The following is a 17,112-nucleotide window of genomic DNA, read 5'->3' on the forward strand; positions in this document are numbered from 1 at the left end:
AAAACCGACATTTTCATGCGTTATTAGCATACTACTACAACCATTCATTATTGAGAAATGAATGTTGCTGGTACTGTTCTAGTGAATTTGTGCATTTATATGTGATGGCAATGAAATTAATCGAGAATTTATATTCTGAATTTTGATAGTTTTCGAAGAAAAAGAGAAAAAAGGTAAATTTCAAAATAATGCAAAACAAGTGTTTTGCATTAAATTCAAAGGAAATGTTTTAGTTATTAAGTACACGCGATGTTTGCATATGTTTATGTTTCCGTTATGTAATTTACAAACTGCATTGTTAAATCTGCGTAAAGTATGTTCCATGCAATTAATTTTTATTGTTGTATATTTAAAGATACTGATAGGAGATAATCGTTCCTCGAACAATTTTCATTTTACATTAGATATAGAAAATTATCTCCATTTATGCCATTTAGCTTTTACTTATGTTACAAAGTTAAACGTTATATCGGTGTATTTGCCTATCTAATTTTCATAATACATAAAACATTGGAGTTGCATGTAAAATTCTTATTTTTCTATATTTACCGTTTTATGCTAATGGCTGCTAATAATAAGTTAACAAATTTAAATGACAAAATGTTGAAAAAAAAAATAGATCCATTTAAATCTCTTACATATAAATATCAATGGAAAGTTTACATTATTTTTTATTTAATATGCACTTCTGAAACCATTGGTACTGCATTCATTTTTTATATTCTATTTGATTATATAATGCTGTTACGTAAAATACTTAAATAAAATAATATCAAATTATTGTGTATAATAACATTAATAACTTTGGAATATCTGCAGGCAAATACATTAAGACGGCTACATTTTAACTAAAAAAAATTGTTTAATTAAAAAATATTTATTTATAATATTTTTGTCAAATTTTATCTTATTTCTAAAATCTCGGTAATTTATATTTTTCAAAAATTTGAGAATGAGTATGAGAATCTCATATTCCAATAATTTCAATTTAAAGTAACCTAACTTTAATGAAAAGTTTTGATACTTCGTATACATGTTTATTGTTTTCTTTATTTTCATAAAACAGTTGCTCACATTACTGCATGGCAACGGTAGCAACATAATAAGCAGGTGTGTTACGTAAAGACGGCGAATTTAACGATGTCATACGATATAGAGAGCAAACAGCAGGGAGTACGATAGGTAGACTACCCCTCCGTCTCGTATATCGATTGTACGCGGAATCGTCTTGACCCTGCAAGACCCACACGACCGCGAGACGGGCGCAATCGGGGATCGTCCCCAGTGAACCAGTGTATAACGATACCGCAAATGTTGCATGCGTGCGTGCATACGTGCGTGCGTGCGTGCGTGCGTAGGTGCGTCATTCGTCTCGGTTTCAACGCGCAAAGTTAGAGCGTTGCCACGTCAGTGCTGCAATTACCCTCCTTATCGGTACCGTTGCAACGTTTCCTTTAAAAAGTTCCCTTAAATTTCAATAGATACGACAAAACGGGCATGTTTGATAATTCGTAAAACAAAATATTTATTATCAAGCGTAATAATGTAATTTTATTTGCACAAATAAGTTAGAGTTCTCCAATGCACAAATGTCTTACATAAAATTTATATTAACAATATGTACGTAACGTTTATAAATATTTATGTTCTTCCTGCTCTGTCTCGATCGTTATTAGCTTCGCAAAATTGAGTAAGTATATCGACCTTGAATATTCTTTCACGTCATTTTTTGCTACCATCGATATATGTTGATGAAATCATTCAGTACGTTTTAAATCATTAAACTGAAGCGATCACTATCATTTTCTATAGTTTGCTCCCATTACGTCTGTAGGCAAGTACGGCTCTGATCGTCGTTGCATAACACCCGCAGCAGCGCACTGTCACGCACCATCGCGCGTTGGCGGAGCATACCTCGTGCACGTGTGTCTGATATAGTGTCTGCGGCGCGCGATGCGTTTGCGGTTTCCTCAAGAATCTCCGTGCAAACCCCTTGTTTACGCGTATAAGCAAGGCGTATAAGATAGGCAGTTACTTTTTAAAAGTAATTCGTTATTTGTTATCGAATTAAAAAAGTAACTAGTTGCTGTTACTACTTGTTATCATTATGGTTACTTGACGGTTGCTCGTTATTATTACTTGAAAAGTAAATTAGCCTGAGGCAGAATTGAAAAGCACACCCTAGTAACACAGGGACGTCCTATGGACATCCTGTGGACGTCCTGCCGGCTAAACGGGACGTCCACAGGATGTCCTATTGTAGTCCAAGGACATCCTATGGACTATGACATGAGCGCCTCATTATGTCCTACATACATCCGCTGGACGTATGTACTGTGGTATTATCGGGGATTAATTTAGAATATATTCAGGATTATTTCAGGATGTATTAAAAGTAAAATAAAATGACCACATCCACTCACAGAAACTGATGCCTGGAAAGTATTTTCCACTGTTCAAGCGTTGTAAATAGGTGGTCAATTGTAAACGTGGTCAAATTACTGTAAGAAATAAGCAACAACACGAGAAAAATATCAGAGTGCTCCGAGTCTTGAACCGAGGCCTACACTGTTAGAAATTTCTCAATGAATTTTAATTAACATGTAAAGGAAGCATGTGGTCATGCACGAAATTAAATGTAATGAATGATGTAAATAAAAACTAAATTACAGTAGTCTTAAATGTGATGAACGTGTGTATTGAAATTAATGAACATATTATTATAGAAATTAATTTACACGTTAATGAAAAGTACGAGATCTCTAACTGAAAAGTAATTTACGTTAATGACATGTAAGAAACATAAACGTATTAAACGTTAAGTGTTAATAGTATTAGGCTTAATTAAAATATTATTAATATTCGTAAATGTAAAAATACATTAAATTTCAATACGCTTAACTTTTAAGTCAAGGACGTCTTAAGAAAGTCCCACAAGGACATCCTAAGACTATCCCAAGGACATCCTGGGGTTATCCCCACAATGTCCTGAAGCTGTCCCAAGAATCTCCTGAGGCTATCCCCACGACGTCCTGAAGATGTTCAAAGGACGTCCTAAGGGTGTCCTGAAGATAATGCCTAAGAATGTCCTCAGGACGTCCTGTGGAGATATACATGTCCATAAAATGTCCAGGATATCCTGGGACATATTCAGGATAATCCTGAGGACGTCTTGTGCTGTTAGGGAATAGAATAGAAGTTATTCACTTCAGCTTACAAATTTGCCAACAAGAGGACTTGGTTTATAATTTATTTCCTTATATTTATATATCATACTCATCCATCCACACATACCAATATTAAAATTAAAAAGAAAAACATACTTAACTTACGTAATTTATCCATACTAACTAATTCTTACCTCTACCCTTTATTCCTTAATATTCTATCCTGTTTCTTATACCTTACTTATATACATATACTTATATACATTTATACAATTACGCATATATCTACCTATATATCAATCTTTACATTCAACTGGCTCTTTATTATAATCTATTTCATAGACTATTTCACAACCTGTAGTAACATCCTTTGTTTTTACTTATGTGTACCTTTCCACACTATACTTATGTTTACTTGATTTTTTATCCCTAATTAACCCCCGCCCTGCTCTAACCCGACTACCTCCATCTTTAAAAGTGGTAAACTATTTGATTCGCAAGTTGATTTCAGACTCCATAAAAATTGTAAAATGGCCCCGAAGAATCAGATTTCGTATGAATCGCATTTTCATAAAAATTCCATATTTTAATAGTATGTTATTAAAATCTTTAATTGAAAAAAGACGAAATAAAAGTACATACATACGTACGTTATCTATAACGTTATCTATAACGTACGTATGTATGTACTTTTATTCCGTCTTTTTTCAATTAAATAATTATTTACAAACCTCTAAAATATAGAATGCTCCCAAACTTATGGAGGGTACTGTATATTAACTTTAATCTCAATTAATTTTAACTTTATCTTTTTGTAATTTCCAGAGAAAGATAAAAAGTAATCCGGGAAAAAATGTTATATAAATGTACATATTTTATATATAATTATATATAATTGTATAATCAAAATTAAAGTTAATTTACATTGATAAAAAACAAACATATACCTAAGGTAATTATTCACTTTTGATTACTAACGAGTTAATGCTTATATCTAACTTATTCATGATAATAACAAAAATCACATTTTTTTAATTGTGTCACTTTTGAACTAAAGGGACGATGAGTTAAGGCGTGAAAAAAATTCGACATAATCGCGTCTGCTTATATTCATATATTTTAATTATAAAACAATACATAGCATAAAAAAAGCTTACATCTTTTTCAGCCACAACCAGTGAAAACCAGTGAAAATCATTTGAGAATTAGCTCTAGAGGCTAGAGCCGCGTCGAGACCAACAATAACGCGCATGCGCGCTAGATCGAGCCCGCGCTCTCGCATGCAATCTCTTTCTCGAGAGCCTTCGAATATGTTAGGATATGTTGCGCTATTCGTAGGCTATTCGCTACCGCTCTATTGGCCATGGTTCGTCCGATTAGTCAGTCGCTTCCAATTATTCGTGCGGCATGCGCGCGGCAGTCGACTCCTTATTCATCGGTTCTCGTTCGCGAACGTCGCTCGTTAATCGCCGACTATCGTCAGCGAGCAAGGTCCACGATCGCCTCGACCTGAGCCTCGCCGTCTCGGCGATTCTGAGCCGGTTGACTGTATCGGTATCGCCCGATAACACGCTACGATGCTGAGTTTCTTCGAGAGCATAGCGGACATCCCGAAACTCTACTACGGCGCATTGCTAGGCATTGGATTCTGTATCTATTACCTTTGCGAGGTTGTTAAGGTGAGTAAAAAAAAAGTGAACATATAAAAAAAGCAAGTGTAATATTGCACATAATAGCGATAGCATGCTGGAACTGCTGCGTTCGAGTGTCATGTCATCCTTTAACGTTCGGTAAACAACAAGGACGATATGACATCCGGGGAGCACCCAGGTGAGAATCCGAACGCAGCCCTGTAGTTAATTGAATTTGGGTTCAAATTCGCTCTCTTATTGCGCTTCTATATACGGGAATGTTACACCTGTCTTGTATTAAGTCTGTTAGAGATGAACATTACAAAAATGAGTCGATTCACTAGAATATTTATCATTGATCTATTTACTTGAAATCCTCAAAAAAATGTTGCAATTAAAATGAGATAAATATATATATTCGGGCGTGAAGAGAAAGAAAGCGAAAATGTTGAGTACAAAAAGTGCAAGCAACGCTAATAAATCTAATATAAGACCTAATATTCATTGATCCTTTAGTAAATTTACCTCATTTTGTGATTTTCATCTCATTTTAAAATAAACAATCCGAGTGGCGAAAAACGATCAATAGAAAAAGAGATAGTGAAAGATCGATCGATCGATTGATCACGGTCCAATTCGATCGAGGAACCAAACTCTAAACTTTCAACGTTTTCAACATTAGACAATGCATAAACTGCGCATTCAGCGTTAAATAATGTATCACTTTCCATGTTAGATAATGCATAATTTCAGGATGTGAGATGTTCTGAGAAATTAGTTTATGTATTGGATTAGAACAAAAGTTCATAGCGTTACTTTAATTGTATCATCTAATTTATCTATTTTTGTACAGCCTATTTTTAAAATAAAATTTGGCAATTACACCATTCAATAGAGCAAAGTTTCAACTTTAAGAATCTTTTTCTTTAATTGCACGATGATTTTTAAAGGAGCAATCAAAATCAAAATGCTCTTTTTATTTAATATGGATAACAAAAAATCACTAACAAAAAATCTTAGGAACAATAAAAAAACAATTTTGTCAACTTAAAATTTTTCACGTTAGAAAGTGAAAAATTTTTTAACGATAAATAATGATATTAAGGGTAATAGGAGTCAGCGAAAAAAATGGTGCGCAAATCAACAAAGTCGATTATGTATAAATTAGTAAATATAATATTATGAACGTTTTGGCTCTAAATTTGAGCCATCCTCAGCAAAAAATATAATAATCATAAAAAAAGACGAAGATCAAAATCAAAATATTCGCATAAGTACATAATACGTCACATGATAAAATTGAACATAACGGTTAAAAGAATAAGTAAAAGATAAGAAAGTCGCATTAATTTCACCAAATTGGATACCTACTGCTCACTGTCGTCAGAAGAGTGATGAAACACTAACATGATTCTCAAGTCAGTTACATGGCTGGATGGAATAACTTCGTGTGTCACCAGCTATAATAAGTTATATACATATTTTTTGTAATAATTACAAAGTAGATTTATAAAAAAGCTGACAAAGTCAAACAGCATCGACTCACTTCCATTACGATAACAATACGTCACAATAATAAATTGGGATCGTTGACAAATTGTGAATAAAATAAAATTTTTAGTCAAATAATATAAAATGAGCGGAATCGTCAAACGGTCAAATACAAAGTGGCAAAATGTATAAAAAATGTAGGTCTCAATATATAGAATATAAATTGTTTCAGAATATAGAATATAAATTTTGTTCCAACCTAATAGATTTATTGTCGTGCTTATTTTTCATGAAAACTTCTTTCCATTAAACGAGATCGGAGTTGCGATGAGTTGTGCAAAATATTTAAAAATCACATCAGCGTTATCACGTGCACATGCGTACGATGGCCTATCGCTTCCTTGTTATCTAAATATTGTGCAAGCACTTTATAGAGATCAATGTAGCGACACGTGTTTTCACATACGAGTATATGCATTGTCAAATCTGAAGTATCAAATTTAATTAACCTAATGTGAGTTAAATTGGCACGATATCAAATTTAATTATTGTTTTAGTATAAAATAACGATATATTTAGTAGGAGCAGTAGCGATTTACATTGGATTAAATTTGACATTATAGATTTAACAGTGTGTATATGTATATTAAAATACACAATGTGAATAAATATGTATATTAAAATGCATAGAGTAAATAAATGAAAACGCTTTTCTATTTTGAAATGTGACACGTATTATATGTAGATCGCTTAAGGTGAGCTTTAGCACAGATATAAATTCTCATTCCGAGTTATAGAACCTAAAAGTTATAAAGCCTAAAGTGGGTTTTATACACTGAAAGAAAAGTGTTTGGTATTTGTATGATTGCATGATAAAATAATTATGCGGTTCAAGAGCTTTTCCATTTTATACAGTATATTTTTATTAGAACTATCAGGAGCGTGTCTAGCGAGCGTGCAATGCTTTCACGTAGTTAAAATCAAAGGTGGTCGAAGTTAAAATTTATTGAATTATACTTGAACATACTACAAATGCGACGAAATCGTAGCTTCTTGAATGTTGGTAGCGTTTTCATTAAAATTATCTTCTTCTATGATTCATTTTCATTAATACAGATTATCTTTAATCTTTTACGTCCATTTCTATCAATGTAGATTAATTTTAATCTCGGTCTAACTTACTCTTTATCTTTTTCTAATTCTTAGATTTAGAAAAAGATAAAAAAAACAAGTTAAACCGAGATTAAAGCTAATATCTACATTGATAAAAATGGACATAAAACAATTAAAGTTGATATTGCGTACTTTTTGTTACCGCGATTCCTGATTAATAGAAATAAATAATAGAAAGAGATAATTCTGATAGAGATAAAATTATTATAGATTACCTCATTCTTTTTTTTCCAATCCTAAGAATTAAAACTAACACTGAAAATGATTATAAATTATAATTAAATTATGGCAATTATTTTTGTTCTATGACATTCATAATTTTTTCTTAAAAAAGGTTTCATTTTTATAAATATGTGCGTACGCGCGCGTTATCAGTCATAAATATTTAACAGAAAAAATAGAATATTTCGAAGATAAATAATGCTAGTTATATGACATTGATTAATCAGTGAAAATTGTTTTCGATATTTTACCCAGCAATCATTTACGCCTCGGATATAATGTGATTGGAAATGTTCAATTTTGAATATAAAAACTATGTGTAACAAAATATGTATGATAAATGTATGATAATGCGAGACTTTTTTCCTAAAGGCATAAATAAGAATTGGAATGAAACGGGAATAAGGTCGAGATTTGGGAGGTTATCGGGATGAATATTTTACATAACTATATACGGAAACAAGACCCGACGTATCCATCCGCGCGCAATGAACTCAGAAATTGGGGCAACTTATCGTTCGTGAACGCACTCGACGCATTCATTGACTATAACGAGCCAGGGCAATGCAGCTAAATAGTGCCTCGCGCTGCGGCATCTTTCATATGCGTCAACATTTATTTGCTCTGAATGGTGAATTTAATCTTTTACGCGAAATTAAATAATTTGCTTGTCTATGAACACGCTTACAACTTAGTCGCGGGATGTTTGTAATCTGATGTCAATTTAAATTAATTTTATTACTTTTGCAGCACAATCTCTCGGTAAAACAATTGTCATGCATGAATATGTATAAATATTGTCTTATATAAATTGTACAAACATACATTAACATGTATAAATATTTATAAACATACATAATTTTATATAAAAAACATATCCATACATATTCATACATCCTTCTGTCTTATATAAAATTATTTTTTAGTGTAATAAAAATAATAATAGTAATGTGAAAACATTAAAAATAATTAAAAAGGTAATTTTCACATAATTAAAAAAAATCAAGTTTGAAGAAATGTAAAAAAATTACTTATTTATGATTATATATAAAATTGTGCATAATTGTGTATGAGCAATTTTTTTTATATTTTTTCAAACTTGTTTTTTTCTCAAATGACCAATGCAAAAATTATGCCTTTAATTATTTTTTATGTTTCCATATTACTATTATTATTTCTATTACACTAAAAAATAATTTTATAAAAGAAAGAGGGATGTATGAACATGAATTGACATATTTCATATATGATTATATGTGTTTATGAATATTTATGTAGGTATATGTTTATACATATTTATACATATTCATGCATGAAGAATTTTTTACCGGGATTCTATTACACACTCGAATAAGTTCGAATAAGTTTCTAGTATTTTTAGAATTCTCTTAAATATCTATTAAAATATCTAATAATTAAAACATTTTGTACACAACTTTGTATTATTTAGAAACAGCGACGCACGTTCTTTTTATGCAAATATCTTGTAATGTCTTTATAACGTCTTCGTGCTTTTCGAAAAATTGTTTAAGAAGGCACTGTATATCGATTTGCTCTTTCAGAAAATCACTTAACACTGTAATTGTTTGACATAATGATAAATTATTGTATATTATTTACATGATGCTATCTACTTGAAACATATGCATATGAAATATAGTTTTGCAATTATGATAAAAGAAGATCAGTTGCGTATTTACCGTGTTTATCAAAATAAAAAAGAAATTATATAGATAATCACGAACATCACTGTCAAACATGTGACATTTTATGTATATGTTTTTTATTTTATGCAAACTTTATACATAATTTTTAATCAGAATATATAATTATATCATTGTGAAAATATCAACGCAAATTCGCGACATTTTAATAATACATATTTATTTAGCTCGATGCAAAGTAATTTTTTATTATGAAGAAGGTAATTTATGTAGATAAATATCATGTTACTAGATATTATAGATATCATTTGCACATCTACTATCTCAATTTTATATAGAATATGGCACGAGTTCGATACATAGACAGGATTTCCGCGATACACGTTCGAACTGACGTACGACCCTCCATAAGCAACATCAGTCACGAGAGATGTGTCATTTATTAATCTGACCTTAAAACTCTAGGCATTTGTCCTGCACATGCAATGTGCAGGTAAAGTAGCTGAATGTAAAAGAATTTATTGAAGGAAAGAATGGTAAATTATATTAAAGTGCTAACTATTAATTATATTATTATATAATGCAGCTATATCAATGATGTAATAATTAGACTGCGGAACTTTATGCAAAATACTTAACTGAATATTAATTATCGGACAGTTTTAGCAGTCAATCGTTGTTCGTTAAAGAGTTATTAAAAAGTGAAGTAAAAAGATTGAGATTGCCATCTGTAAATTTACAAAATTGCAAAATATGCATTTTATGCAAAACGTTCAGTTAAGTATTTTGCATAAACTTCCGCAGTCTAGTAATAATTGAGTAATGCCAACGAATAAATTCGTCTTTAAATGATATCACATTTACATAAATAAATTGGAAAACTATTATTATAATGAAAATACAAAATAAAAAACGATTGTTTACGACTTATTAGATGCAATTATTCAATATAGAATTAATTATTCTTATTACGAAAGCTCCTTCAGAAATTTAAGAAATTACAGATAACTCTGTCATTAAACGAATATAATCACTAATTATTAAATAATAATCTTTTAAAAGAATTTTTTTTCTCCTTCAATATTGATTATACTGATGTTAATTTCGCGATGTAACAAAATTAGAAATTCCAAAAATAAATTTCATATCACGTAAATACGTTTAGGCATACCTACATAGAAAATTTTTTAAATACCTAGAGCTGGATATGTTCTAAAACGATAACATTGAATAATAAGTTCTTAAGTTTCATCGTTAATTTAACGTGGATGCTTTGTCTCAACATAAATAATTACAATCAAATGTATAATTAATTTTTCACTTAACCGTAAGTAATTATTATAGATTTATTTTTAATGATATTTAAAGATAACAAGATAAACAGATAACATTATGATTTAGTATACTGGATACATATGCATACACATCCCAGATATCACAAAAAGTTCTAAAAGAATTCAAACAGAATTCGGTCATCAATTCTGAGTTCGTTTTTAGATACGAAGAGAATTCTTTTTATAAAAAATTTAAAAAAAAATTCTAAGAAATGAACTCAGAATTGATAACATACGATTGAATTTTTTTAAACTTTTTGTGTTATCTGCGTTATTACATGTACAATTTCATGAAATTTTTTTACATTTTTTAAATTATAACAAAAATTAAAGTAAAAAGGAAAATTATTTAAATAAGTTGTTTAAAGTTGCAAATACTAAAATGTTGAGTCACTATAATTTGCAAGTAAACGTTTTCTTATCGCGCACTTTTACACAACATATTTACTAGACATCAACACTTAAAAAAAATATTCTGACTTCATTTGCTTTATAATGTTTGCTTAACATACTTTTGAAACTTTCATTCCTTTATGTTACGTTTTGTAATAGGTATTTGAAAGGGATATTTAAATTTCGATTGTATTATAAAACGTAGCGCAAAGGCAAAATACAAATGATGTATCGTATATTATAATCAGGGTTACCACAAGTCAGGGAAGTCAGGGAAGTCATGGAAAAGTCAGGGAATTTGAAAATGGTCAGGGAAGTCATGGAAAAGTCAGGGAATTTGAAAATGATCAGGGAAGTCATAGAAAAGTCAGGGAATTTAGCAAAATTTTCTGGAAAAATAAAATGGCTGTAAAGAAGTTTAAAATATGTGTACATCACAGCCACAGAATTTTAGTTACGTGTCCTCATGTGCTCTCACGTGCACACATTTGTTGAGAAAATCTCCTTTGCAATATAGTATCTGTAAAGCGATAAATTTTTGTGATCCTATATTAATTTCTAGTGATTTAAGTATCTGTAAGAATAGAATTTCTAATGCTCTACAATTGTTTTCCGCAAGAAACTGGTTTACTAGTCAGACCTGTGATAAAATTGAGAAAGAATTTAACGTTCTTTGCCATAAAAAAGAAGTAATTGATTTATGCAAGTAGTTCGTTCGGGAAAATTAAAGAATTGATCATTTCTGGAGAGACTTGTTTGAAGGTCAAGATAATTTCCAGAATTTTTTTTCTTTATGAAAAAGATCCTTATTTTAAGTTATGATCAAGCATTTGTGGAAAGAGGATTTTCAATAAACAAGAAATATATTGTTGAAAATCATCTACCTAGGTCTCTAATATCTCAAAGACAAGTTTATGATGGCCTTAAGGCTGCTGGTGGTCTCACTAAACTTATAATAGATAAAAAGATAATTTTATCTTATCGAAATGCGAGGGATATGTATATAGTAAAGCATTGGAAAAGCAGCGCTCTGAGAAAGAACAAGAAAATGCAAAGATTGCTCAAAAAAGATCCTTGTTTCAAAAAATTTCAAAATTGAAGGCTAAGAAGGCAAAACTATTGACAGAGAAAACTAATGAACTAAGTGCTCTTGATGAAGAAATAACGTCATTGGCATCATTAACATTCCATTAAGAGCCTTGTGCAATTTTTTATGTTAACTTGCAGTATTTAAGTTTTCTTTAAAAATTTGAAATTTTAGTTTATATGTAAAAAGTTAACGTAAACTTAATAGAGATTTAAAATGTTTTTAATAAGTAAGGTTGGAAACAGAGATACATATAAGTTACTTTAGTAAGGTTGAAAACAGAGATACATATAAATTAGATGTCACGAGTATAGAAATCATAACGTAATCATGTGTTGACGTGTACAACATGTTATGAAAGAGTTGTTCGAGAATAGTTTTTGGGATTTGCAATGTAACACAGGTAAAAATTATAATTTAGACGATTTCAATAAGATATATAGAATATTTTTTAATAGAGACTTGATATTTATCAGAAATTGGCAATTTTTGTTCCTTGTAATAATTAAAAACAAATGGACGAAAAACCGACTGAGAATAGCAATAAATAAAATACACAGATAGTAAATTAATCATGCTAACCAAATATTAATTGCCAGAATGTTCTTATTAAATTATGTTAATCAAATATCAATTGTTCAAATTTTAGAATCATGTAATTTTGTGTGTAACAAGGAAAATGTGGAAGCACATGATTAAAAGTAAAAATCCAGTTATTTAGATCATAAGACGAAATAAATTTGGATGACCTACACATTTTTTGATAAATTAGCTACAAATAATAAATTAGTTTTAATGATCGTGTTAGCGTTATGTTTTTTAGATATAGTTAGGTTGTTTTTTTACTAAGGCTGTGTTCCGTTATGCACTGCAAGTACTGAAATTCTATAGTGCACGTTACGTACACTATAGATTTTCAGTACTGGTAGTGTATATCGGAACATAGCCTAAGAACATCGAAATTTTAAAGTTGTCTGTTCTTTTGTTTATATCTAAGAAAGTTCTCTATGTCACTTATGAACAAGTGAATAAAATAAATGTTAATTTCATATTTTTGTGACTTTTCTTTCAAATAACCTTTATAATAGTGCATTGAAGTTTTAATAAACAGGATTTAGTTTTGATAAAAAAAAACTGTATTCATTGATTTATGTTCCTCATATTCTAAGTACAGCAGTAAAGAGAAAGAGAGGAAGAGGAAAAGTATCGTATTCATACATAAAAGGAAAAGACAAAATATACTACTAACTTAACAATTAAATGCAGTATTAGCAACATTAATAGTAATTTACACTGTTATGTTAAATTGCTCTATTAACAAAATATTTAACGATTTTCAAATCAAGATGAAAATTCAAAAAAAATTTCAAAATATGTATTGTTGAAAGTCAGGGAAAATCAGAAAATTTTGTCTGGAAATTAGGGAAATGTCAGGGAATTTTGGGACGAAAAATTTGTGGCAATCCTGTATAAACATGGACTATATATATATATGTGTGTGTGTGTGTGTGTGTGTGTGTGTGTGTGTGTGTGTGTGTGTGTGTGTGTGTGTGTGTGTGTGTGTGTGTGTGTATTGTATATGTATACCATACAAATTTATTTATATAACCAATTGAAATTTCTCGTTAATCACATTCTTTACATTAACGAAATTACCTGTACATAAATAAGAATTAATTGTAATATAATTATATTACAATGGTAAATGCACATCCCCTAATTCATGAATTAATATATATTATCTAAATCAATGCGCGATTTATTACTTTTCCATCAATGGTTCAGTAAATTATATGGCAAAATATATATACAGCATCTATAAATTATTTATTAATTAATATCCATTGGAGGACAAGGGAATATCCGATATTATGAAATATTATGTATAAACTAAAAGATATACGTATCCGTACTATAAATAGAAAAAAATGAAAAGTTAAATTCTATACACATAAAATACACATATATCACATATTATATGTATGTTCTATTATATACATTATATATATATATATATATATATATATATATATAAAATGTATTATATATTTTTTGTATACATTAGAAAATACATAGAAAAACCAATAACAAAAATAACTATTATGCTTTCAGACACCCTTGCTGGTTTGTGCCAATGGACCATTCCGTTCATTTTTGGAAACTAACATTCCACTTGTGCAAAATAAATTCTGGCCGACGTTATGGTGTTTCGAATCGCGAGCGCAGACCATTATGGCCAGCATTTTGAGATCCCGGATATTACCATACCTCGAATATCGCAGGTTAGTGGAAAAATATACGAAGAATAAATCAACACAATTTTTCGTCGAGCACTAGACTTAAATTTGGAAAACAATGCGCGTTCGATCAGATTCCATTGTACAGTACTCTTTTTACGTTACGCAGAGAAATTCTTGCTTTGTCCGATGGTGGTGAAGTGGCCTTGGATTGGGCCGAGAAAGACTGCTCGATCACCTCGCCAATCGTCGTTATTTTACCTGGTCTTACAGGCGGTAGCCAAGCGGAATATATCAAATGTCTGGTGTCAGCCGCGAGAAAAAATGGAATACGATGTGTGATTTTCAATAATAGAGGCTTAGGTGGATTGCAACTCAAGGTAGGATATATTTGTGAACACGGGTAACGATAATTCTTGCAGTTATTTTGTTATTTATTAGGTGTTGAACTTAATTCCTGCCGCTCGCTTAATTTAAAAAACAATGTTCCACACCTTTAAAAAATCTAAAAACAAATTTTTGTAATGTAATATGCTAAAAAGTTTGACACACTTTTTAGCATATTACATTAAAAAAATTTTTTTTTAGATTTTTTAGAGGTATGGAACATTGTTTTAAATTAAGCGAGCGGCAGGAATTAAGTTCAACACCTAATATTTATTTTTTATTATAGCAGAGATTTAATTAAAAAGAATTTTCTATAATCTGTAATAGAAATTTTCCCCTTCTTTTGTTACTTTTAGACTCCACGAACGTATTGTGCCGCTAACTATGATGATTTAAGTGAAGTCATAGAACACGTGAAGAAACTTCATCCACATGTACCTCTCGGAGCAACCGGAATTTCCATGGGAGGGTAAAGAATATATTTGTCTAGTTTATTCTTCAATTAATAAATAAATCGTATACCTGTACAATACCTAACAAGATAAAATACACATATTTGAGCATTTTGTTGTACATTAATAAATAACATTTTTGTAAACCATCGCATGTCTTTTTTGCTGTGTGCAGGTTGATCTTAGGTAATTATTTAGCCCAGAAAGGTTTAACAGCAAGGTCCAAATTGAGAGCGTGCCTTATTATTTCGGTGCCATGGAATGTGTTTGCAGCGACGAAGAGTACCGAGGAAAATTATTTTAATCGAATGCTGAATAAGCATCTAGCCAGCAATTTATGTCGCACGATACAGCGATACAGAGATACTGATGTTGGTCCTTTCAACGTAGATATGGATACTGTTCTTAAGGTATGATTTTATCAAATATGACTATATGGAAAGATCAGATAATATATTGAATATTTTTTAACTTTTCTGACGTAAACTCGTTTCTACCAATATAGATTAACTTTAATTTTGGTTTAACTTACTTTTTATCTTTTTCTAGTTCTAAGAATTAGAAAAGAATAAAGAGTAAATTAAACAGAGTTGTTAATCTATTGATTAATCTATTGGTTGAAATGACAGTAATATTTTTAAGTTTACGTCAAAATTTAACAGAATATATATAATTTATTTTAAAAGCAGTAATCCAGTAAGCAAGAAACATTTAGAAACATTTCAACATTATAGTAACTTCGCTACAATGTTGCGCAAATGTTTCAGAATGTTTCTTGCTCTTACTGGGAATTTATATTTTATCTTTTGTTCCTTTTTTGTTGCTTTTCGCATTGCTAGTTATGATTTCACAAAAAGATAGATATATCATAGTTTATATCCAGATAATGAATTTTTTATGAATTCAATCAAGATTTTTAATTTAGAGATACATTTTGTTTACATTTGGTATCATCTGTCTGGCATTCTGAATCTGACTCATAATAATTACTATATAAATTATTACATCCGGTAGAGCCAAACAATAAGAGAATTTGATTCGAATTTTACGGCAAGGCACTTTGGATATAAAAACGTCGAAGAGTATTATAGTAATGCAACGCTTCACGACAAACTGCATCTAATCGAAGTGCCGACTTTGTGCCTTAGCGCGGCAGACGATCCGTTTCAGCCGTTGCAAGGTGAGAAACAAGAGCGCGACTATGATAACGTTTTCATACGATTTTACTCAACGATCTGAATATTTTAGCGATACCTTTGAAAGAGATAAGTCAAACTAAAAACGTGGCCGTGGTGGTAACGTCGCGTGGTGGACATATCGGTTTCCTGGAAGGCGTTTGGCCAGTCAAAGAGGAGCAATATATGGGAAAGTTTTTCTCGCAATTTTTCACTGCGATGTTCACCAGCAACTTAGTCTAAAGCTTGACATTATCTATAAATCGGAATTGAATAAACGGTATCATAAACCTTATCATGCCTCGATTTACTATCATCTGACGTCAGAGGAAATACGTACCGCGATATCGTTTATCTGTTCAATTTTTACAAACAAATGTGATCAAATTTATTTTAGCTTTTTATTATTTTCATATTACGTTGTAACGCAAAACTTGGAATTACATTTTACGGACCAGAAAATGCAATTTCGAATTTTGTAATGTCACGTTTGTGATCATGAGGTATTAAAAAGAGGTCCCACACTTATGTATTAAGCAAAGATTTTTGCTCATTATGATAATACATACATTGAAATTTTTCTTGTTAATTATTTATAGTTAATAAAAACTGACTTTTATAAGAATCTCTATCATTAATCAAAATTTTTTCCTGTCATTAACTTATGAAATTATATAAAACATTTATTTTATGTAATTT

General features: G+C 30.4%; 1 protein-coding gene across 1 annotated transcript; it reads left to right on the top strand.

Moving 5' to 3' along the window:
* The first annotated feature begins 1,617 nt into the window (after window positions 1-1,617).
* Window positions 1,618-16,957, top strand: Hydr1 (abhydrolase domain containing Hydr1). Its single transcript, XM_018502005.1, has 9 exons — window positions 1,618-1,690; window positions 1,835-1,982; window positions 4,346-4,846; window positions 14,275-14,444; window positions 14,569-14,779; window positions 15,143-15,255; window positions 15,414-15,648; window positions 16,253-16,418; window positions 16,487-16,957. The coding sequence occupies exons 3-9, from the start codon at window positions 4,745-4,747 to the stop codon at window positions 16,654-16,656; spliced, it is 1,167 nt and encodes a 388-aa protein (XP_018357507.1). The 5' UTR covers window positions 1,618-1,690; window positions 1,835-1,982; window positions 4,346-4,744; the 3' UTR covers window positions 16,657-16,957.
* Window positions 16,958-17,112: the final 155 nt, after the last annotated feature.

The sequence above is a fragment of the Trachymyrmex cornetzi genome, unplaced genomic scaffold (genome assembly GCF_001594075.2).
Source record: "Trachymyrmex cornetzi isolate Tcor2-1 unplaced genomic scaffold, Tcor1.1 scaffold1462, whole genome shotgun sequence".
Taxonomy (NCBI): Eukaryota; Metazoa; Arthropoda; class Insecta; order Hymenoptera; family Formicidae; genus Trachymyrmex; species Trachymyrmex cornetzi.

Excerpts from the sequence above, each read along its gene's own strand:
- Hydr1 (XM_018502005.1), top strand. The coding sequence starts at position 4,745 with ATGCTGAGTTTCTTCGAGAGCATAGCGGACATCCCGAAACTCTACTAC. Across the intron at positions 14,780-15,142 it reads TAGGTGGATTGCAACTCAAG|ACTCCACGAACGTATTGTGC; the intron begins GTAGGATATATT and ends TGTTACTTTTAG. Across the intron at positions 15,256-15,413 it reads ACCGGAATTTCCATGGGAGG|GTTGATCTTAGGTAATTATT; the intron begins GTAAAGAATATA and ends TGCTGTGTGCAG.